Below are 23,230 nucleotides of genomic sequence, written 5' to 3' on the forward strand. Positions count from 1 at the left end.
GAGATTGGGGTGATAAGTCACATTCTTTTTTTCTTATCAGTAATAAGGATTAAACCTTCAGGGTTCAGCAACTCAGCCAGATTGGAAACAAGGGCTGGTTTCAAATGCCCTTGGAAGGTAAGATTTTCAGAGCAATAAAGTGTCTCCCTCTCTATTAAGTCTAAGTATGACACAGACCAACCATATTTCTTTTTCGCCATTTCCCTACCACAACAGACTATGGAGATAAGGGCCTGCTGTGACCTTGTGTCTCACTTCCATATTCAAAAGATGGTATTATCATTCAATTCACTTTCTCATAAAAGCTTGGAAAATTGCACAGGTGACATCTAGGGTGGATTGGAAGTGGGCGCACAACCACATTAAACATTTATCCTTATCTTCCTCATCACTAGGCTGGACGGGGGGCACAAGAAGATGGGTATCTGGAAAAATCAAAGAGAGAACAGGCTGGGCAGAGCAGCTTGGTGGGGTCTGCAGGCTGCCTCTCTGCCATTCCATAGCACCCCTGTCCATCCTGCCACTTGACCTCTAATAGGGACTTGACACACTTGACAGTTATTTATTTATACACCCTTCTCCTTTGCTTGGTAGACACAAAGGGAGAGGTATTTTCTTATGTTTCTTTATACCCAGGGCCTAGCTCAGAGTCTCCTTGTGAGGAGCAAAAGTTTCGTCAATGTCTGCTGGATAAATACACATAGAAAGCCTAAGAGGCTGAGATTTCCCAGGACTAGAGACCAGAGACTGTAAATTGGGTATGTTCTCTCCCCTCACACACACTGATATTTAGTACACAGCAGACAACTGTGAGTGGTATGGCACAGACACAAAAGAGAGGCACTAACAACTAAGAGTTAGCAGATGACCTTGGAGATTAACTGGTTCCATCTACCAGCACACATGCACCGAGGAGGGAAGAGTCCTGTCCACACATCTCCCTGTTCTGTTAAAGAAACAGAAGAATATAAGATGCAGAATACTTATGGCTGATTCTACAAAAGGAATACTATCCCAATATTAACAAGTTAATAAAGCTAGAGTGTAAAGACAGATATCTACATCATCGCACCAGATAAGTCAAGTCCCCAGAAAGAGATTATAGATAGATTTGTAAATCTGGGCCTTCTTTGAAATTGCTTTGGTATTTTTCACAATAAAAATGCACAAAATGGTTTCTGCTTTGCAGCTAAGACAGGTTCTATTTCTTAAAGCTGGTAGAGTCTGCTAGGCAGTTTTCTACAGAGATCAGATTTTAAAAAGAAAGAAAAATCACAAAACCATCTCTATTTAAAATCCCTAAAAGGCAGCTGGTGAAATTCAATAGCATAAGCAGTGAGGCAGGTTTCCCATTCTTCCTTCAATGAAGGTCGCACAGAAAAATGCAGGAAGCTAGATTCTCAGCAGATCCAAATGCAGGCACTTTCTGCTACAAGGGTACTCAGGAAGACTCCTAAACATAAAGACATCTATCTAACACACACACACAAGCACACACAGGGAAATGATACAAATTGCTGCATGTTAGCCAATTTAGAAAGTTTGGAGGGTCATCTAGTAACCTCAAGTAGAATTCTAAGAAGGAATACATAGTTTAGCATTTCACTTGGCAGATGACCCACTCTAATTTTACTACTGGTCAGAGTACCATTAAAAGAAAACAGCATTTGGAATCAGGAAACCTAAATTCCAAACCCAGCTCTCCATCCACTAAGTCCTGCCATAACCTTTCTTTCTTTCTTGTTTTTTTTTTGAGACGAAGTTTTGCTCATGTTGCCCAGGCTGGAGTGCAATGGCACGATCTCAGCTCACCTCAACGTCCGCCTCCCGGGTTCAAGCGGATTCTCTTACCTCAGCCTCCCAAGTAGCTGGGATCACAGGCGCCCACCATCATGCCCAGCTAATTTTTGTGTTTTTTGTAGAGATGGGGTTTCACCATGTTGGACAGGCTGGTCTCAAACTCCTAACCTCAGATGATCCACACACCTAGGCCTCCCAAAGTGCTGGGATTACCTTGCCATAAACTTTCTAAACCTATTTCCTAATCTGTAAAAGTGGGAATGAGGGAGGTGGGCAGAGACAGTTTCTACCCCACCAGGTTGTTCAGAGGAACATATGAAGAATGTAATGTAAGTAACGTAATGTTTAAAGAAGAACAGGCCTAAAAAAGTATTTCACTGAAGTATAAACATATGTAACTAAGCTTTCATAAATACAAAGCTTTCTGTAATATCTTTGTTAAATGTTGAGCTTAACTCCAGTCCTCTGGTACCAATATCCAGAAAGACCATCTATAACATTTAGTTGGCCTGCAGGTAATAATAATTTTTAAAGGCATTGGAAATGGAAGTGAGATAAGGCAGTGAAAATGACTTGAAAGACTAAGATTTGCCATACAACACTTCATGGGCATAAACACAAAACACATCTTCATAGAGAAATAATACGACTTGCAATAAATTTAAACTCAGTTGTTCAGGACCAAGCTCGTCACATTATTTGACCTTGTGACACAGAGATAACAAAGAAACAAAAGTTACAAGCACCTAAGTCACAATATCTTATTTCTCATAAAAACAGTTATAATAAGAAATAAGATGTATATAAGGTTAACATTTTATATCATATTTTCCATGTGCACTACCTTAAAATTGGGTTAGAAAAAAACAGGAGTTGCCAACTTATGGGTCAGCTGTTATGTCTTGAAACATTCTGTACAAACCTATACATTAATACAACATTAAAAGTAGACATCTCAAATTTCCCTTTTACCTGAACTGCCATGCACATGACATAGTTATGGGGGTAAAAATATTTGTGGCATGAAAATAAAGAAGTTGTGGGATGAAAATAAAATGCTGCTGCAGGTTAATCTCAGTTGCTTAGCAAACACCTCCCAAGAATGATCTACCTGCAACTCCAAATCAGCATGTTTATACTGGATCCATCATTTTCCTCCTAAAAGTCTTCTTTTGCTCCTAGTTTCACCCTTCAGTTAATAGATTCCCATCTCCTAAAATACTCAATTTAAAATTTGGAGCTGTCATTTCTAATCTTCCTCCTTACCAAACTCTCCAAGAAAACCTAGTTGCCATATTCCACATATTGTACATCCCTATTTTGACACTCTATATAATGTACCAGTCCCTGGACATCTTTGCTTTTGTACATTTGTCCCTTAAGGTGTCATTACTTTGTCTGTGATTATCTAACTGGCCCAACTTGACAAGCAACTTGCCTTTCTACCATCATTTATTCTTCATTTGCCAACTAATTAATTTACCCAAGACCTGACCACAGCTGTTCCTTGCTTTAAAACTAGTGCTTACTGAGAGAAATTTGTGTAGCTGACCTAGTGTTTCAAGCCCACCATGGTGTTTCTTTTATCCATCGTGCCAGCTGGGTCTTCCACCTCCCCATCCTCAATTGCTGTATGGACACTTGCTGTTTTCTGGTCTGAAGCATTCTTCCCCTAGATCTATCTGTGGAAGTTCTACTCTTCAAGGCCTTGACTACCACTTTTTCACCGAGCTTGAGCATTCGGAGGCCTTTGTTCATAATCTCTTCCTCCTCTAAAAGTCTTTGGATTTCTTTCATGACATTTGCCACAGACTGCCTTAGCTTACTCTACATGTGTCCTATGAGCTCTTGAAGGTACATACTGTGTTATTCATCTTTATCCATCAGACAGTATCTAGTACAATGTCTTATACATTGACTGCCTTGAAGATGGTATAGACAAGTTGAGTTGAAAATGATACCCATGTATGCAGGTATTTGGGAATATATATTCCCAAATATACATTCCCAAATATACAAAATGCATATAACAAAATTATTAAGCATAACTGATAACTGAGATAACCAAATCAATATCAAACATGTTTCACATCAGAGCTTGTAATAAAACTGTTCAGATTAAAACAATGACTGTTATCAATAGGCAAAAAAGTATTTAATAATATTGTTCAATTTCTGCCCAGAAAGGAAGTAGCTTGTTAATTCTGACAGCATCATAGTGACTGAGACTCAAACACTAAAGACAAAGTCAGTTATGCTACTACAAACTAACTCCTTTGGCAAATATTGAGGGCCTATTTAAGCAAGGTATTGAATACAGTTGTATATGACAGAGTCCCTGAACTAAAGTAACTAAGAAAGATGAGAGAGTACATAAAGAACAAATATGCCTTAGCACCTGGTACCATCACTCTCAGTTACCCAAAATCAACTCAAGAAGTAGGAGCCAACATCCAAGTCCAGGCCTCCTCTTGCTCTTTGCTTACATAAAGGAAATCAGGTAGGTCTTCCAGTTGTTACATGATTAAGAAGTGAAATTCCCTTAAAGTTCAGGTTTCACCATCGTACTCCCTTTCTCAAGAATCATAAATTAATTCCCTCATTCAAGCAATCAATATTTATTGCGTGTCTACTATGTGTCAGACCGTAGATATAGAAGCAAGAGAAAGATAGACATTGTTCTTTACTTCACTTATGGAGCCTAAACCCTACTGAACAGAGTTTAAATTCTCTAGCCTAGCATTTGAGGATCCTTACGATCTAATATTGATCCAACTTCTTAGCTGCCTCTTCCATCATTTGCTCCATATACAAGTTCCTCTTCAGTGCTCCTGGTCATTTCTAGGCATGGGATCTCTTCATATTAAGCTTCCTCTCCTGGAAAGCCCTTCCTCCATATCTCCATATATTCAAACCCTTTTCCTGCTTAAATACCCAGCTGAAATATTTCTTCCATAAACCATTCCACAAGCCTTTATTTTTTCAAATGAATGGATGAATGAGTGATTTAAACTCTGTGAGTCTTGCTGCATATCATCTTTCAACCCCCCATAAGGTTACTCTCAAAAAGATGAAAACAAACTCTCTCATGGAATCCAGAATTTATTAATTTGAGCAGCAGGAAAAGTTGCCTATAATGGCAAATGGCTCCAGTTTAAAAACAAACAAACAAACAAACAAACAAACAAACAAACAACCTTCTAAGGAGCTTGAGGAAAATTAAATCAGTCTTCAAAGTTGGAAGAGTCTCTGAAATATAGTTCAAATTGCTCATTTTACAGTTGAGGAAACTGAGGACCAAAGACTTTAAGTGAACGTCCCAAGATTACACGGCAAAGTGGCAGAGTCCAGGCCCATCCACTCTTTGTACTACATGACTCGGGTATAATTTACATCACAACTGAACTTACTGCTTATGATACTTCTTTTGCACCAGAGTAGTTGCAAATAAAATAAAAAGACTTGCCTCTTCTTAGCAATGAGAGCAGCTCATGCTTGAGTTCATTTTAAAAACAAATAACTAAAAAACAAAACAAAACAGAAAAACCCCTGGACTTGAAGCTAAGTCCCTTAAGAACAGAAATTGTATCTTTTAAATCTACTATAAATTCCTAAAGAGCTAAGTACAGGAACCTGAACATTATGGGTCAGCATGTTAATCATCAAAATTAAAAACAACTCTCTGAGTAAGTTACCTCTGGCTCATATGATGTCAATAATATTTAACGAACTTGAAATCCTATTATAGAAATGTATACAACATCTAAATCACGCCACAAAATACACAACCAATTTACAGGGAAAAAAATAATCACTCAAATGCTGAGATTCCTTTCCAGGCAGCTCAGTAACTTTTTTAAGAGAAGCAGTGCAGGAGAGTATGGTAGAAAGTTCTGTAAGTGAGAGTTTAGCCTTCTCTAGTCTAAATGTGAAGGTTAACAAAACCTTAATTTTAATGATAGGTTTAGCAGTATAATTTTCTACCCTTTCTAAAGACAAAAGGGGTAAAAGGGCAAGAGGGATAATTTGGCTGGGCTATGTTACCCGGATAGGTTTGGCCAAACACTATTTTAGATGTTTCTGTGAAGAAAATGTTTTAGATGAGATTAACATTTAAATAATAGGTTATGAGTAAAGTCGATTATTCTCTGTAACATCAGTGGGCCTCATCAATTGAAGGACTTAGTAGAACAACGACAGACATTCCGTAAGCAAGAAGAAATTTCCCTAGCAGACTCCCTTTGAACTCCAACTGCAACTCTTCTTTGAGTCTCCAGCTTCAGCCTACCATGTATTTTGGACTCGTACCTCCACAATCCTAATTCCTAACAATAAATATTCATCTCTCTGTATGTACACACACATACACCCCCTATTGGTTCTACTTCTTTGGAGAACCCTATCTAACACGGTTATAATGGTGCTATTCATGAGAATTATTATGATCAGGAGCCTGTGTTCTTGCATCAGAACCTACGTTAGTTGCTTTGTCTGCAGCACAATACCCTCAAGAGGCTGAATAAGATGGGATTCCTGAAATCATGTAATTCAAGTGGGTGCCAGCTGGAAATGCACTAAATTTGTGTTCTTAGAAGATGAGATGAGTCCTATCTGCCTTCCACAGTAACTATATCAATCTCAGTGGATGTCTCAACTCAAAGAGCTCCCTGTAAAATAGCAGGAATCCAATTTGACAATGGTTCCAAGAGTTTCTTCATTTTTGGAATCAGTGAAGCTTTTTAAGTCTCCCCTGAGAGAATTATCTATTCAGCTGAAGTCTTCCAGCTCCAGGTGACTGACTTCAGAGAACCTTGGAAACAAGTTGCTTACTTACTCTAGCTCCATCAGAGCATCGATTTGCTCATCAAGCCAGACATAGATGCCTTAATGTCAGTTCTTACCATGATTAGTCAATTAACATGCATTAACTAAATGAGGATAACAGCACTGAACCCCACTTGGAGATACAAAAAAGAATAAAAATCTAAATTCATCTTTCCAGTATTTCCTCCCTAGCTTATTCTCCCCTTTGCCCCTTCTTTTAAATAAAGACACCAAAAATTAAAAAAAATAAGAATACCAACAGGTAGTAAAATCTATAGAAGAAATTGGGGAAAGAAATAGATACATCAATTAAGTGATGTGGAAAATAAAATTATTGATCTGGGCCCGGTGTGGTGGCTCATGCCTATAATCCCAGAACTTTGGGAGGTTGAGGCAGGTGGATCACTTGAGTCCAGGAGTTCGAGACCATCCTGGCCAACACAGTGAAACCCCATCTCTACAAAAATACAAAAATTAGCTAGGTGTGGCATTTTCTTAGTAAGGCAAGATAGGATGTCACTACATGAAAGACTGGGGAATTTCTGACTGACAGCTGTGAATCCAACTAGACAGAGCATGCATTTGACACCTTTTATTAAGTGCCATAGGTGTTTGGACTCCGTATTCTTGGTACTTAACTGTCTCTACTGATGAAGAATGCAGTAATCACAGCTACTCAGCAGGCTGAGGCATGAGATTATGCCACTGCACTCCGGACTGGACAACAGAGCGAGACTCTGTCTTAAGAAGAAGAAGAAAAAAAAGTATTGATTTGTTTATATAAAAACCAAGGATCAGTAGGGCCTGCTGAATAAACAATAGCTTTAGAAGCACACATCAGAATCTCATCTCTGTGGAAGGCTGGGTTTCAGGGATAGCTATTCTTAGTGTTATGCCTAAAGGAGTTATATTCTTTAAAACTTGAGAGAATGAGAATGGACATTTTTAAGTTGGCATAGCAGAGAATGCACATGGATAAGACATTTTTCTTAAGTCAAATCTATTAACATTGTATGGTCTTTTCAGGTCAGGAATTGCAAATTCACATGCTAAGCTGGGCCAAACAGGTGATATAAATCAGGGAAATAGGTTGGGTATAACATATCAGATCAGGAACTCATCCCCTGTCTTGAAAGGGGAGCTGCTCTTCATGAAAGCAGACTGTTACTAAGCAGCAGTGTAGATCCAGTATTGCCAAATCTTCTGATTTTCATGAGAAGACAGATACTTTGGATTTTAAATTGCTAATCTTTCGAAGTTTAAATGTTGGCAACAGATTTTAAAATTTACAAATTTAAAAACCTTTAAAACACATGAGGGCCGAAAAAATATACCTGCAGGTCAGATACAGTCCATGGGTGTAATTATGCACTTGTTCACTCCTTGTGGGAGAGCCCAGGATCTCCTACATTCCTAGCACCTCACTAAAGGAACACAAAGGGAGCTGCGAATTAAATTATATAAATAAATAAGCTCACTCTCAAAACCATGTTTTTTAAAGTGATACCATTGAAAATGAGTTTGTTTTTGATTAAACTTAGCCTATTTTTTTTTTCCATATTGAAGAATGTGAATTCTTTAGACCATTCCTTCAACAACAAACATTGACAGAGTACCTAATCACTATGCAGCACCTTGTGCAGAATAATTAACTTTTAAGGTTCCTGTGCAAGAATTTTAAGAGTTGACTGGTCTGAGAAGGAAAGTATCAAACCCATCTGAAAAATTAATTTTCTGCCACTTTGCAGGTTCTCTCTGTTGTCATCATACTATAGCCTTCAGGGTGTATTCTTCAGAATGCTCTATACTAGAGCTCTTTAAAGCTCCTCTCTCTTCAGAACTAGGCATTTTATTTTTAAAAAATATGTACTATCAAGCACTAGTGAAGAAAACCAAATATGGATTATAAATCATTAAAATGAAAAGTTAGGCCTGAGACAAAAGTAAAATTAACCATTAGTTAAAATTACTTATAAAAACATTGTCTAGTTCTAACTAATCTTTAATATATTTGGAGAAGAAGCAAGGTTAATAGGCTACAGGCACTTAAAATGTTAATAACAAACAGCCATCATACTACTGGGTCAGTGCTGGGTTAAAAAAAAAAAAGTTCATAAGGCCCAGATGACTTAAGAATGAAGAAGATTCAGAACTAAGACTGGGGGTCTCTTATCTGAGGTCCAATTACTTATATTTATTATAAAAGCAGTATTAATACATACACACATGGCAAGATACAGTCCATAGGCATAAATCGTTTGAAAGAGTTTGCCTCATAGAACTATAATATCTTACCGTTTGGAAGGACTTTAGCAGTAACCTTGAGCCCATTTTTCATGAACTTTAGTCACTACTACATCTCTATCACTTTCAACCATTTAGTCACATTCACTTAATGTTTTCATTTAAAATAGTTCAATTTTATTCAGCTACATTTCTTTTAAAAGAAACTTTGCTATTGCCATTAGAGAAAAAAAAAACTGTTAACATAGTGAATATTGAAATAAATACATAATCAAATTTTAAAAATGTCTAAGTACAACCTAAAAACATCTCCCCTATAACAACCATGTGAGTTGGGTACTCTCATTATCCTCATCTCCCTGACGAGGAAACTGAGGCTCAGAATAAGTGACTTCCAAAGGTCCACACACGAGTTCATGAGATTCAAAACCAAATCTCCCTACTATTAAAAAAAAGTTTTTAATCACATGCTTAAACTGCTTCAAAAGACTAGGAGATCTTCCTTTCCTCACCTAACTCCAACATGAAGTTGCTGAGATTCAAAATGGAGACATTTTTGGAAGGATTGGAATATAGGAAAGTGTCATCAGGGTGCAGTTGCTCAAGCATGGCTCAAGCCTGTAATTCCAGTACTTTGGGAGGCCAACGTGGGTGGATCACCTAAGGTCAGAAGCTTGAGACCAGCCTGGCCAACATGGTGAAACCCCATCTCTACTAAAAATACAAAAAGTAGCTGGGCGTGGTGATGCGCCCCTGTAGTCCCGGCTTCTTTGCAGACTGAGGCACGACAAGCGCTTGAGCCTGGGAGGTGGAGGTTGAAGTGAGCCGAGATGGCGCCATTATACTCCATCCTGGGTGACAGAGTGAGCCTCTGTCTCCAAAAAGAGAAAAGGAAGGGGTGAACTGAAAATGTGTTCAGCAGGCACCCCAGCCATTACAATACGTAGATAAGCACTTTCTGAGGGACCTGAGAATTTGTACCTTTGTTCACTCTAACAACATACTACGAACTCTTTCCATTTTTAAGTCTTCATTAAAAAACTGAGGTGTTCCTCTAATTTTACAAAGTGCTTGTGTTCAGCCAACGTTTAGAAAAGTATCAGCTCAGGGTTCACTCCCAAAATTCCTTCACACATTTCACTGGAAAGTGGGCTCCATTCAAAGCCAAGTAGACACAGTATAATAGAAGGGAATCCTTACAGGCCGCTTCCTGTTGCAAAAGATCTCTGTTGTCAGGTATCTTTAAAATTTGTTGAAGGAGGTTCCTTATATTGCTTATCTGTACATTCTCTGATTGTTCAGCTTTACCTTCAGAACTGCCTTGGTTTTCCAAGATCCACCCCAAGCAGTTCTTGGCTCTGTCAACTACTCCTGGTCAGGAGACAATACTGCATCTTCAGCATTCAGTGCAGAGGCCCCACCTCTGAAGGAGGAATATTCTCTCCTACTAATCTGTTTACTCGGTATGTATTTTTCTAGGGGTACAGTTAAGGTCTCATGGATGTTCAACTCAACTAAATGAGAAGTTCCCAAAGGGCAGAAACTACATTTTATGTTTCATTGTATTAACAAAAAGGTTGACCACTGGGTTTTACCAAACTAGATGGCCTCTGTCCCAGACCTGAACCCTTATCTCAACATATTCAAAATGGAAATCACTGTCTTTACTCCCAAACTTAATGCACACATGTGTGTTCTTGGCTTTTTGGCTAATATCAAGTGTAATGTATGCATGTCGGACCATTCTCACAGGTCAGCTTCAACAGCATGGCTGCATCTTACCATCTCATATATATGGATGTGATACAATTTTCCTAACTAATCCTCTATTGCTAGAAATTTAGAGTATTTACAATTTTCTCTATTCTAAATGGTAATACAATATTTTTCTTTACATGTTTATATTATATATATTTTTGTGATGTTCCTCCTAATGGCCAAATCAAGTAAGAGGCATATTTCTAAAGTTCATAAAATCATTTCTGATACAACCTATCTGGTATAGTTCTCTGCTTTGAGGAACCACAATACCTCTCTGCTATGTCACATTTTGCCCTATTAATTACGCTCAATTTTTGCCACTCCACCACCCAGTAACTTACACATTTCGAGAGAGTAGGCACCTTCTTACTCTGTCCTATATCAATTTAAATCAATTCAGATGCCAACAAATAGTACAAAAATTAAACACAAGGGCCAGGTGCTAGGGGTAAAAAAAGATGAGGTGTGATTCCTGCCCAGAACAGAAAGGGAGGCTGACTCACAACAAGGTCTGATACATTAAGTTCTACACTATATAGAGATGTATGGAAATTACTATAGGAATAAATATGAGAGAGCAATAAATTCTTCCAGGGACAAAATGAAATAAGGAGAGGAAAGAAAGAGGTAATTGGAAGCTATGAAGAAAAGGCAATTGTTGAGTTGCTCCTTGAAACATTCATAGAAATTCACCAGGTGGCAAGTGATTGGGTAGATTCACCAGTAGCAGCCAGCCGATTCAAGTTTCGGGTTTTTCCCCCTCTAGAGCACTAGTTCTACTTAGATCTATTTACGAAGATCCCCAATCTGCTAAGCCAGGGTTGTTTAACCTTGGCACTACTGACATTTTGGGCAAGGTAATTCTTTGTCTTGGGGAGCTGTCCTGAATGTTACAGGATGTGTAGCAGTATCCCTGGACTCTACTCACGAGATGCCAGGAGCAAGTATTTCCTCCAGCCTTTAAGTTGTGACAACTGAAAATGCGTCCAGACATTGCCACATGTCTTTCCCTAGGAGAAAAACACATAAATCTAGCTCTAAGAACTTCTCCTTTCCTTACTTTCTGTTCTCCCTGCCCTGAAAATGGTTTCTTCTTTGGGCCCAAAACCCAACTGGACCCTCATTTTATTTTTAGTTAGTGATAAGTTTGTCAAAACATTAAGTTACAGGTGCCCCACTATAAAAGATAATCTTTGATTATATCTGATATAGTTTGGCTGTGTTCCCCCCTAAATCTCCTGTTGAATTGTAGCTCCCATAATCCCCACATATCATGGGAGGGACCCAGTGGGAGGTGATTGAATCAGCGGGGTGGGTTTTCCTGTGCTGTTCTTGTGACAGTGAGTAAGTTTCATGAGATCTGATGGTTTTATAAAGGGCAGTTCCCCTGCACATGCTCTTTCCTGTCACCATGTAAGACGTGTCTTTGCTCCTCCTTCCCTTCCACCATGATTGTGAGGCCTCCTTAGCCATGTGGAACTGTGAGTCCACTAAACCTCTTTTCCTTTATAAATTACCCAGTCTCAAGTATGTCTTTATTAGCAGTGTGAGAAGGAACTAATACCTAACAAACAAAAATTAAAATGTTCACTCTGATATATGAAGGTATACAAATATTTAATATTACAGTGAATACTTGTTTAGAACATTACAGTTTACAAAATATTTTCACGTTTGATTTCACTGAAATGTTCACAACATCCTGGAGTCTTAGTTATTGTTCTCTTTCCAGAAATAAAGACAGGGTTGCTCAAAGACACCAAATATCGAAAGACCATGTGGGTATTGAGTTGTTAGGGGTAGAATTCCTATCCAGACAGTCTCATTTCAAATTATATATGCTTTCCATTTAGCTTAGAGAACAACTAGTATGAGTTTCTTCAGGCCACAGACAGGGTAAGCCAGACAAAGGCACATCTTAACATCATATAAACGGATAAATAAAATGACTTGAGGATGCCCTGCTACCTACAAAGGCCAGCCAAGAAATTATAATACGTAAAAACTTGCTTATGGAAACAAAGCATCATTTAACCACCAAAAAAGTTATATCCATCCTTTGCCTAGCCACAAAAGCGCCTGTCATGCAAAGAGAGGAATAATAAATACTAATTAACATGTACATTCATATTTTTAAAATGTATTAAGGTCTTTTATTTGTTCTAAGTAACACTAGAAAATAAGATTATTTTCCACACTGGTAGAAAACTGAGCATAAAAATAAACATTAAGTAACTTGATGAAGGACACACAGCTAAATTAAAGACCAAGTCAAACTTAAAACTAAGCTCTTTGCACCTCCAGATAAGTGTTCTTTCCACTACAATTTCCAGCATCCCATAGCCCTATACCCCTCCAGATATGAATATAACTAGGCCAATAAATAAAAAATCCTCAACCATGCAGATACAAATCTGTTTCAATATGATCTGAAACCACATTTCCCATAGGAGTTTTAAAGATAGTATCTACTAAAGTAAGGAGTGGGAATTTTTGGTTACTCTTTTAAAGACAAAAGGCACTCCTTTAAATTAAGCAAGTGACATGGCTTAATAGTTGACTCATGACAAAGCATTTCTAATTTTCTAGATTTCGATTCTGTACTCAAATAAATAGTTGATATTCCTCAACTTGAATTTCATCAGGAAAAAAAGGTGAGTAGGGAGGGTCCAGGAATTTCCTGGCTATAGAACACTAAATCACATTTCTTTAAAAATCACTCGTCTATCGAAAGATAAAGGGCTTATCTCAAATAGTGGGAAATAAGCCACACAATTTGCAATAAATAAACACAGGTATTTTGAATATGAAATGAAACATGTAAGCAATTCAATTTCTGGTTTATACAACAACAAAAAGTTTTAAAGTCTTACTCCATCATGGAAGGTGGGATAGTACAGCAGTCTTGAATTGCAGTTAGGGGAGAGGTTAGGTGAGCCGTATAGGATGCTTCTACAACTTGCTTGTTCCGATTGACCACATCCAAGTAACGGTTGAACTTCTCTCGGATTTTTTTGGCTAGCTGTGGGATGACAGTGAGCAAAATAAATCGAAAGTCCATGACAATAACTCATTGTATTTGTTTCCTAATAAACTAATAATTTGTGTCACAAGCTGCATATATTAAAATTCAAGTAAAACAAACAACACACACCCAAGTCATATTCCACTGTGTGGGTTGAGATAAAAATTGCACAATGCCCAGAAGTCATAGAAGGATACTCAGACAACAGTAAAATCATATCTTCTTGTAACAGATGACGGCACGTTAAATAGAACAATACCTATCCATAAAATACCTTGCTGGAAAAAGAAAAACAAAGACGTTGACATTATTGTCAGCGTGACAGTGGGCACTGCGTGTTACAGAGCAATGACAATGACTGGGAGAATAAAGAGAAGAGACATTATCTGCTACTTGTGGTTCCGGGCTCACAGTTTTTCAAGGGGGGTAATAACAGAAGGACAGGAAACAACATTCAGAACCCTCTGCTATACAGTCCCAGGGGACACCACTCTCAGTCTTCCATGTGAATGGCAATTCCCTGGAGTTGTACAATTCATAGAAATGAAATATACACTTAGAAATACACTTGTGTTTGGTCTGCTACACCTTTAAGATGAACAAATGTCTTCCTTAACTGCTGTGAACCAAACACTTCATCATGATTTACTTTCATGAAAGAATAATAAAAGCAAATTGGTGCGCATACTGCTTTTTCCTCCATTGTTCCTATCAAATACCACCGCTTCATCACAGATCTCCAAGGAAAACTGTGTTGTTTTTTCTTCCCCTTAAATAAAATGTTACCCAAATGAAATGACTGATAGAATTATAGCTAATTGGTTTTGTAGTGCTATTCATTATGATCACACTGGGGAAAAACTAATCATCTCCTTTGGGTCATGCATCTCACACAATCCAATAGCTTCCAGGCTGAGAACATGGAGTCAAATCAAAATATCTTCATTTGTTATTTTCAAGCCAATTTTAAATCTTGATTTTGTTCCAGGGATATTCTATAGCTTTCAGGGTCTCAATTAAATAACTGAGGTTCTCAGCCTTGCTAGAAATTACATAAGCTATAAAGTTTAGAAAAACTTCCAGACATAACAAAGGGATATGAGTATAGTGTTTAATTGGATAATGGGTTGTCCAAATTCATTTTATCATTTTCAAAGGAGGAGTTGCGGGTCTTGAAAATCTATAAGATGACTCACAATACTCCCTGACCTAGACTTCTTCCTGACCTAGACTATTGAAATAAAGTAGGTTTTCCTCATTGAGGTCATTGCATTAAAACATATAAACCCAGTTTAATTTAGACAACTGGCGGCTTTGCCATCCTCAGGGGACATTTGGAGAAAATTTTGATCATCACAACTTGGTGGAGAATGCTGCAAAGTAGATAGATAGAGGCCAGGGATTCTCCTAAGCATCCTACAATGCACAGGACAGCATCCTCAAACCAAGAATTACCTGGTTCAAATGTCACTAATAGCCCAGATGAGAAACCTCAAAACCTCGATTGATTGCTTTTTTAACAGGTGCTGGAAAATAATTTTTTAAGCAAAAAATTCACATTTTATTAAAGATATTAATATAACCCTTTCAGGGGCCCTCTAAAAATCTTTAGCAGTATCCTCTGACTGCAGTCAAATAATTATTAACCAGATGTTTTATTTAAAAGCTATTCTTGGGTATGACTCTCACCAATTTATTTTTTCTTTTCCAACTTTTATTTTAGGTTTGGGGGTACATGAGCACATTTGTTACATGGATAAATTGTGCATTACTAGGGTTTGGTGTATAAATGATTTTGTTACCCAGAAAAACTTTGATTTAGAGAAAAATCAGTAAATTATCCCAATCTGTAATTCAGTCAATAGGTTTCAAACTGTTTTTCTATTTGAATTCTCCACCCATCCAAAATGATAACTTATGAGGGAAAAAAAAATCCTATACATTTCAACAATTGCATTTTTTTCATTCTTTGTTTTTCCTTCCCCAAAGTAATATTAAACAGGCCATCACATGTGGCCCAAATATGGAAAGAGGACTATTCACTCATTATCAAATGCGTTAACATGGTTTTTAAACAGCAGCTTGCAACTAATCTAACAATCCTCTTTTCCCAGATTTTCACATTCAGTGGGCAGTAGAGGATGTCAGAGCAACAGGCCCAGCTTGAAAACCTTATATTCTCATAATGCCCTATATAAGCCCTCTCAATACACACATTAAATTTAATGCTGTTTTTTTTTTTTTTTTTTTTAACATCTGGCTATCTCATGAGACTACAAGCACTGTTAGGACACACAGTCTTGTGAGATAGCCAGATGTTAAAAGATAACATACAACATATGTTTTTGTTCACCACTGTATCTTCAGGCTCTAGAACACTGCCTGGCATTGTAGACATAGAAAAAATATTTAATGAAGTGATAAAGATTTTTAAAATTCACTCCTGAGAGTCATCAACCTTATCTTCTGTTCTAATAATAAACTATTTTAAAATATACTTATTTTTAAAATATACAACAATATGTATTTCTGGAAGCCCCATCAAGAAGCAAGTTCTACCTTTTCTTTGTAGGTCATGACTTCTGATAAAGTAAATATCATTAATTTCCCACCTAGGAGTATTAAGAGTGTATAGTCCTTTATTGCCCTTGGGAATAAATGTATTATAACACAATGAACATAAGATGTAATTGAAAGAACTAAATTTTGAAATTTCTTCACAAATTCACTTTAAAATAAAAACAAAATTTATAATCATATGTCCTTCTCTCTCACACACATACTCTTAATATTCAACTCCACTTGAGAAATATGCAAGTGTTTCTTCTACACATTTGGAAGATTCTAACTTTAAAAAGTCAGATCCAGCTAAACTCAGATATTCCAATCTGGTCCACTGCCTGTTTCTACATAGGCCATGAGCTAAGAATGATTCTTATACTTTTAAATTTTTTTTAAAGGAGAATATTTTAAATATTTAATAGTTATATGAAATTCTAATTTTACTGTTAATATTTATTGGAACATGATCATTTGTTTACGTATTGTTTATGGCTGCTTTCATTTTACAGTGGCAGGCTAAGTAGCTGCAAGAGTCTGTATGGCCTGCTTTGCTATAGGTAGAAGTCAGGGGCCTGAATTTATCCCCAGATGGAACCACAATCCCAGTGTGGTGCCATTCTTCCTAGTGTGGTGGTTTTACAGAAATTTCCTACAAATTCTTTAATGGGTCTACCCCTTTGGCAGGTGGGGTCTACATTTCCCCCTGTCCCCACTGCTTAAATCTGGGTAGGCTTATGATAGGTTCTACTAGTGGAGTACAGAAAAAGTGATACTAAGCAACTCCTAAAGCTAGGTCATAAAAGGACATGCCTGTCTCTTGGAATGCTTACTCTTGGTAGCTGTCAGCTACGAAGCTGTAAGAAGTCCAAGACACACGGGAGGCCATAGTCAGTGCTTAGTTGGCAGCTCCCCAGTTTAGCATGTCTGCCAAGTCATCCCAGAGCAAGTTTGTGGCATGAACCAGGAAACTTCCAGATAACTTCAGCCCCCAGATTAGCCCCTTGAAGAAGTCATGGACATCATGAAGCAGAGATAAGCCATCCTTGCTGTGCCTGGCCAAAATCCTGACCCACAGAATTTGTAAGCATGTTTGTTTATGCCACTAAGTTTTGAGTGGCTTGTTATCCAACAACAGAAAATTGGAAAATGCAGGATCAGCTGAATTCCATCCTAGGATATGCATATTGAAGCAAGTGAAGCAAAGCTCCTAAATGTAGGCACTGCATCTAAATCATCAAAATTATCAAGATTGTACCCTATGAGTTGTAAACCTGCTGCAGAGATTTCAGGGTTCTTCACAAAATTTTAATAGCTACCAGGACCTTACAGTGTGGGTATTCTCATTTTATATCAATGAGTTAAGTGATGAGCCCAAAGCCACAAAATAAGTGACAGAGCCATTCACTTATACAAATTCAAAATCTGTGTGCTCACACACTGGCTGTGGTGCCTCAGACAAACCAAACCTAAAGGAAGCTGCAATGGTGGCTTGAAATATTAAAATATGACAAATCACACAGGCTGAGAATTCCTGTTAACATAATCAAATAAGGCAAAGAGCAAAGTGTTAAAAGATCCTCAACTCTGGGCTGGCTGCAGAATTGAATGTTTCTCAGGATTGCAAGGGGACTGGTTGATGGGAGAGGGGCCCTGGCAGAGGTGTGTTTTATTAGGGGATCAGGGTAGAGTGTCTGCCTTTGCCTTCCTGGTTAGGGTGGGCCTTCGGCTACATTCTTCATCAGTAGAGACAGTTAAGTACCAAGAATATGGAGTCCAAACACCTATGGCACTTAATAAAAGGTGTCAAATGCATGCTCTGTCTACTTGGATTCACAGCTGTCAGTCAGAAATTCCCCAATCTTTCATGTAGTGACATTCTATCTTGCCTTACTAAGAAAAATGCCAACATCTGCTGAGTGCCAACTATGTACAAGTCACAATTTTAGGCCTCTCACATACATATACCAACTTAATTCTTTGAAGGATCCTATTAGGACCCTTTTTCCATTTTCCAGAAGTAGATACTAAGGGGTAAGTAATTTGCTCAAGGTTACAAAGCTAGTAAGTGGTAGGGCTGGGATTCAAATCCATATTCTGACTTCAGATCCCAAGGCTTCAAACTTCATGCAACATTGCTTCTCTTTGTAATATAGAGATCAACCCTCTTCCCACATTTCTTTTCAAATCAATTTTAACAAATGTTGTGAAATGCTTGGCAGGATACCATAAGCTATGCACGGTCTCATTACTTTATAATAAGAATTAGATTTTTAAAAATTAATATGATTTCTAATAATATTTTTCAAAATTCCTGTGAAAATCAAGTACTTTGAAGAAGTTTAGAATTGTTAAATTTTACCATGAATATAAAAAAGGGGCCGGCACAGTGGCTCACACCTGTAATCCCAACACTCTGGGAGGCTGAGGCAGGTGGATCGCTTGAGCCCAGGAGTTTGAGACCAGCCTGGGTAACATAGTGGGGCACTGTCTCTTCAAAAAAATAGAAAAAATTAGCCAAGAATATTGGTGTGCATCTGTAGTCCCAGATACCCAGAGGCTGAGGTGGGAGGATCACCTAAGCCCGGGAGGTTGCGGCTACAGTGAGCCGTGATTGTGCCACTGCACTCCACCCTGTGATACCCTGTCCCTACCTCCCAAGAAAGAGGTGGGGATATGACCCAATTTGTTATAAAGAATTCTTTAAAAAAAAAAAAAAAAGAAAAAAAAGAAAGAAAAGAAAAAATAACCCACCAAAACGATGCCTACCTAATATTACCTGGGTACTATGGAATAAATTACATTAAACTATTTTAAATTGTTCAAATTGCTCAAGGGGGTTTTGTTGGTTTGTTAGTAACCTGGCAAAGAGAACAGAGTGCTTGTATTGTTCCTTTGCTTCAGAATTCAGTATTTTCCTAAATAATTTCACCTTAATGGACTGATCTACCATTTTAGGACAGTGAGAGAACATTGTGACTCCCAGTTTACAAGTGAAGAAACTGAGGCATATGGAGCGTAAAAGTCTCTTGACTACCAGGGGTGCTCTTGCCTCCCTCCACCTCACTGCCTGAGAGGAGCTCCCTGTGTCCTTCTGACAAGGAATGTGATGGTGACACACTATGGAAACCTCATCTTGTGTCCCACTATCGCGTTTTTTTTTTTTTCTCTCTCCCTCTAAAAGGAATCTCTTTTAGCACGCCAACCAAGCCCACGCTCCTCAGCAAACATAACAGAACCTCAGAGTAAAGATAGCCCACAGAGAGGTTAATCCTGAATGTATCCAATAAACTGAAGAGGACCGACTGGCCAATGCAGAACCTTCCAAGAGGCCAGACAGATTCTGGGTCTGTATCCTGCCATGATCCCTGCAGACAGAAGAAAACAAAGACATTCTCAACAGAAAGCTACAGGTGGACCCACAATCCTCCTCAGTGTAATTAAAAACATTTTTCTTTCCACAGCTCAGCTTTCATCTTTTATCCTTCTTTATCCTTTCCCCTTCATCCCCTAAGGGGTTTCTGAATGCTGATGAGACAACGGGACTAAAACCATCTTGTCATCTTTTGGGTCAATTCTTAGGCTAGCCAACATCCAGCCATGGGTCAAATGATCAGTAGGTAGCGTGCGGTCCCCATGGGAACGGATTCTAATTTGTCATCATCTCCAGTGACAACGTTTCATCACAACATCAATGAATTTCTTTCTTGCTGAATTTCTTTTCTCCTAATTTTCCCATAGACATTTCTGTCATTTGCATACTTCCCCAGAGCCCTTTTTTAAAAGCTCTTTTACCTTAGCTTTACACTTCAGAAGACTGGGGTGGGGAGGCACATGGTTAGAAAAGGTAAAAGAAAACAAAATGCAAAGGCATAGTGGGTACTTTATTTATGTCTGCTTCCTAAAAGGAAGGGCCGGAAGGAGTTTTGAATGTTAGGGAAAGCTTTATTTAAAATACATAACAATGAAGCTGACAGGCACAGACAGGAAATGTACCCTAGGGGACTGAAGATTCATAGCAAAATTCCTATTGAACATAGAAAAGTTTAACATTTGACATTCAAAAACCTTTGTGCAGTGGTAAGAATTTAATAGTTGATCCTTATTTCCTTCAACTTTAGCCTTAATATTCAAGAATAAACCTTGCATTTTGTTTTCTAGTAAGTTTCAGGGTTTATTTGAATGTATGTGACATAAAAATAATTTTAAGCACAAATATATAACGTCTCTGAACATCACACCATTGCATTCTAAAGTTCTTCATAGAAACTATTCTCATGGTTTCATGTTGCACATCATATACAGGATATAAGAAATGCTCTAACTCTCTGCTATTCTTTATATTAGTAATAGTCGTAATGGTCCAGACATATATAGAGCTCTCTCACTTATTAGCTGGGAATTTGGGCAAATTCCTTGACTTCCCTTAGCATCAGTTCCTCATGAGTAAAACAGAAATAATATCCCTTAAAGGACTTATTGTGATGTTCACATGAAACACAGTGAATATACAACAACTAGGACAAATACAAGGGATTATTCTTACTGTCATAGTGGACAGTCTCTGGCCTAGAAATGTAGTAGTAACTGGGGAAATACTGTGGGGTCTAAATTTTCTAACAACAGAGCTAGAAGTAAAAGGATAAAGCTACAAGTAATAAACTGAATGATAACTAACCATTTTATTCATTTAACTCATGGTTAATTCTACATGGGAAATCTGGCACAAGGTCTTGTGGGGGAAAGCATTTTTTCTTAGATTAAAAGCAAAATGGCACGGAAGGCTGGAGTCAAAGAAGTTTCAGTTAAATTCAGCTCTGTCATTTACTAGCTGAAGGAGACCAAGCAAGTTATTTTTCTAAGCCTCAACTTAATTACCTCTAAATTGGACATAATAATAGCTGCTTTGTGATGTTGTTTGAGAACAAGAGGGATAAAGTTTGTAAAGTACCTAGCAGAGTGTCTAATGTATTATAAGTGCCAAATAAATGGTAGTGACTATTTACTATTAGTGTAATGGTTATTATTGTTTGAGGAACTTAACAATGGCTAGGTAAGAATGGAGAATCCAAAGAACATTCTCTGTACTTGGAGAAGGATGAGTAGTCAACACAGGATGGATGTGTCAGCAGTAGGCTATGACCTTACTACAGCTGTCAGTGACTCTTCTAAAGCACTGTGTCATACAGGATAGGTAATTACAGTCTCGGGCAGCTCAGACTTTTTCTGGGATCCTGTTTTAAGACTCTAATAAGGACCTTACTCTTGTGTTGTTGCATTTTATCATTTTCAAAGCATTTTTACCTGAATTGTCTCATTTGTGCCTTATAACAACCCTGGGAGCTAGGCGGAGCAGATATTTTCTCTGTCCCAGTTTTACAATCAAGGAAATCGAGGCTCAGTGGTTTGCCCAAGTTGGTGCTGAGTAAAGGTAGAAAACAAAAAGACCATTTCTTCTAATCTCTAGCTCAGTTCTCTTTCTGCTAACAACCTCCCTCAAACTGAAGAAAAATATGAACTCTCCCAGATCAAATTATCTAAATTCTACTTATTCCTTCTGGTTCCAGCCCAATTTCAACCTCTTTGAAGCCTTCTCTGTTCTTTTCCAAAATTTCCTAGGACTCACCATTTGTTCCACTCACTTTCTGCTTCACACTGTTCTTGTTCTTTCCTCATTTGAAGACGCTGTTTATCCCAACAAACCAGTAACAGAACAATAATTAGAACTAATTGATTGCTGACTATGTTTAGGGCATTGTGTGACATGTGACTTTACCTGATGCCTTTTAATCTTCACAACACCCCGTGGTAATCACCCTATGCTATTTTTACAGATGATTCCAATTGACTAACTTGCCCAAGGTCACACAGCTAATAAACAGAATAATTAGATCAAATTCATCCTCTTGAACCACTGCACTATGCATTTTTATTTGTTGCCTGGCACATAGAAGAGACTTAAAGATGTTAATGTCACATGCCCCCACACAATATACCATTATTTGCCATATTGAAAAGATCTTCCTCTGAGTGTAGACAAAGACAGATAACCTATGACTATTACTCATATCTGATTTAAACCAATCAGAAATTTCAGGGCCTCTCTAGTTCCATATCTTGACCTGCTTCCTAGGTAATATCAGCTGCTCTAAAGCAAGTCTTGCTGTCTTAGCTCCAACTATTCTACAAATACTATAGAGTGGCTTAAACAACAAATATTTATTTCTCATAGTTCTGTAAAGTGGGAAGTCCAAGATCAAGATGACAGCAGAGTCAGTGTGTGGTGAGGGCCCTCCCTCCTAGCCTGCAGATGGCAATCTTCTTGTATCCACACATGGCAGTCAGAGTGTCTGTCTCTTCCTTTCTTATGCAGAAGACTCCAGCGTTTCTGTCTCTTCTTACAAAAGCTTAAATCACATCATGCAGCCTCTACCCTCATGGCCTCATCTAACCCTAATTACCTCCCAAAGGCCCCACCTCCAAATACCATCACATTGGGGGTTAGAGCTTCAGCATATGAATTTGGGGAAGACACAAACATCAGTCCATACTTGCCCCCAAAACAGCACCTGTTCAGAAAGGTATACTGATAGCAACTGCCCGCTGTCATGATATGGCTCCTCATCACCACTAGTTTGGGCCTCATGAAATTACTCAGTAGGACAGAGCCTGGGCATGGCAGGCAACGATACAAGACAAGACAGATGAAGACCTGGAGATGCAACAGGGCCAGTCTGAATTTCCATTGGCCTGTGGAGACTTCAGCGTAGTCTGACAGATGTGAGGGAATAGCCCATCCAACAGGGAAGGAGGGCAGCTGCTGACAGACGATCTGCAGGTGGACCAGGAAGATTTATGTGCAAGGCTGTCTGGGCTCCAGGGTCACATACCCTGATCCTGTGAGAGGTGGGGCCCCTGTGCTGAGCTGGGAGGAGCACAATGGAAAAAACAGAAGGCAAGTGCTGACATGCCAGAGAACAGGGGGAGGCTAAGCCCTGGAAAACAGTTGAGACCAGC

At 38.3% G+C, this 23,230-nt stretch overlaps 1 protein-coding gene across 3 annotated transcripts in view; it reads right to left on the reverse strand.

Annotated features, from left to right (window-relative positions):
* Nucleotides 1-23,230, reverse strand: part of CACHD1 (cache domain containing 1) — a 231,708-nt gene that overhangs the window by 104,132 nt on the left and 104,346 nt on the right. For 2 of the 3 annotated variants that reach the window (XM_017877195.1, XM_017877194.1), the window contains exon 3: nucleotides 13,503-13,651. The exons of the other annotated variant lie outside the window; for it this stretch is intronic. In XM_017877195.1, the coding sequence (XP_017732684.1) occupies nucleotides 13,503-13,651 (149 nt within the window). The remainder of the gene's footprint in view (nucleotides 1-13,502; nucleotides 13,652-23,230) is intronic. 3 annotated transcript variants of the gene reach the window in all.

This window comes from Rhinopithecus bieti, unplaced genomic scaffold (genome assembly GCF_001698545.2).
Source record: "Rhinopithecus bieti isolate Rb0 unplaced genomic scaffold, ASM169854v2 scaffold_6380, whole genome shotgun sequence".
NCBI classification, from domain to species: domain Eukaryota; kingdom Metazoa; phylum Chordata; class Mammalia; order Primates; family Cercopithecidae; genus Rhinopithecus; species Rhinopithecus bieti.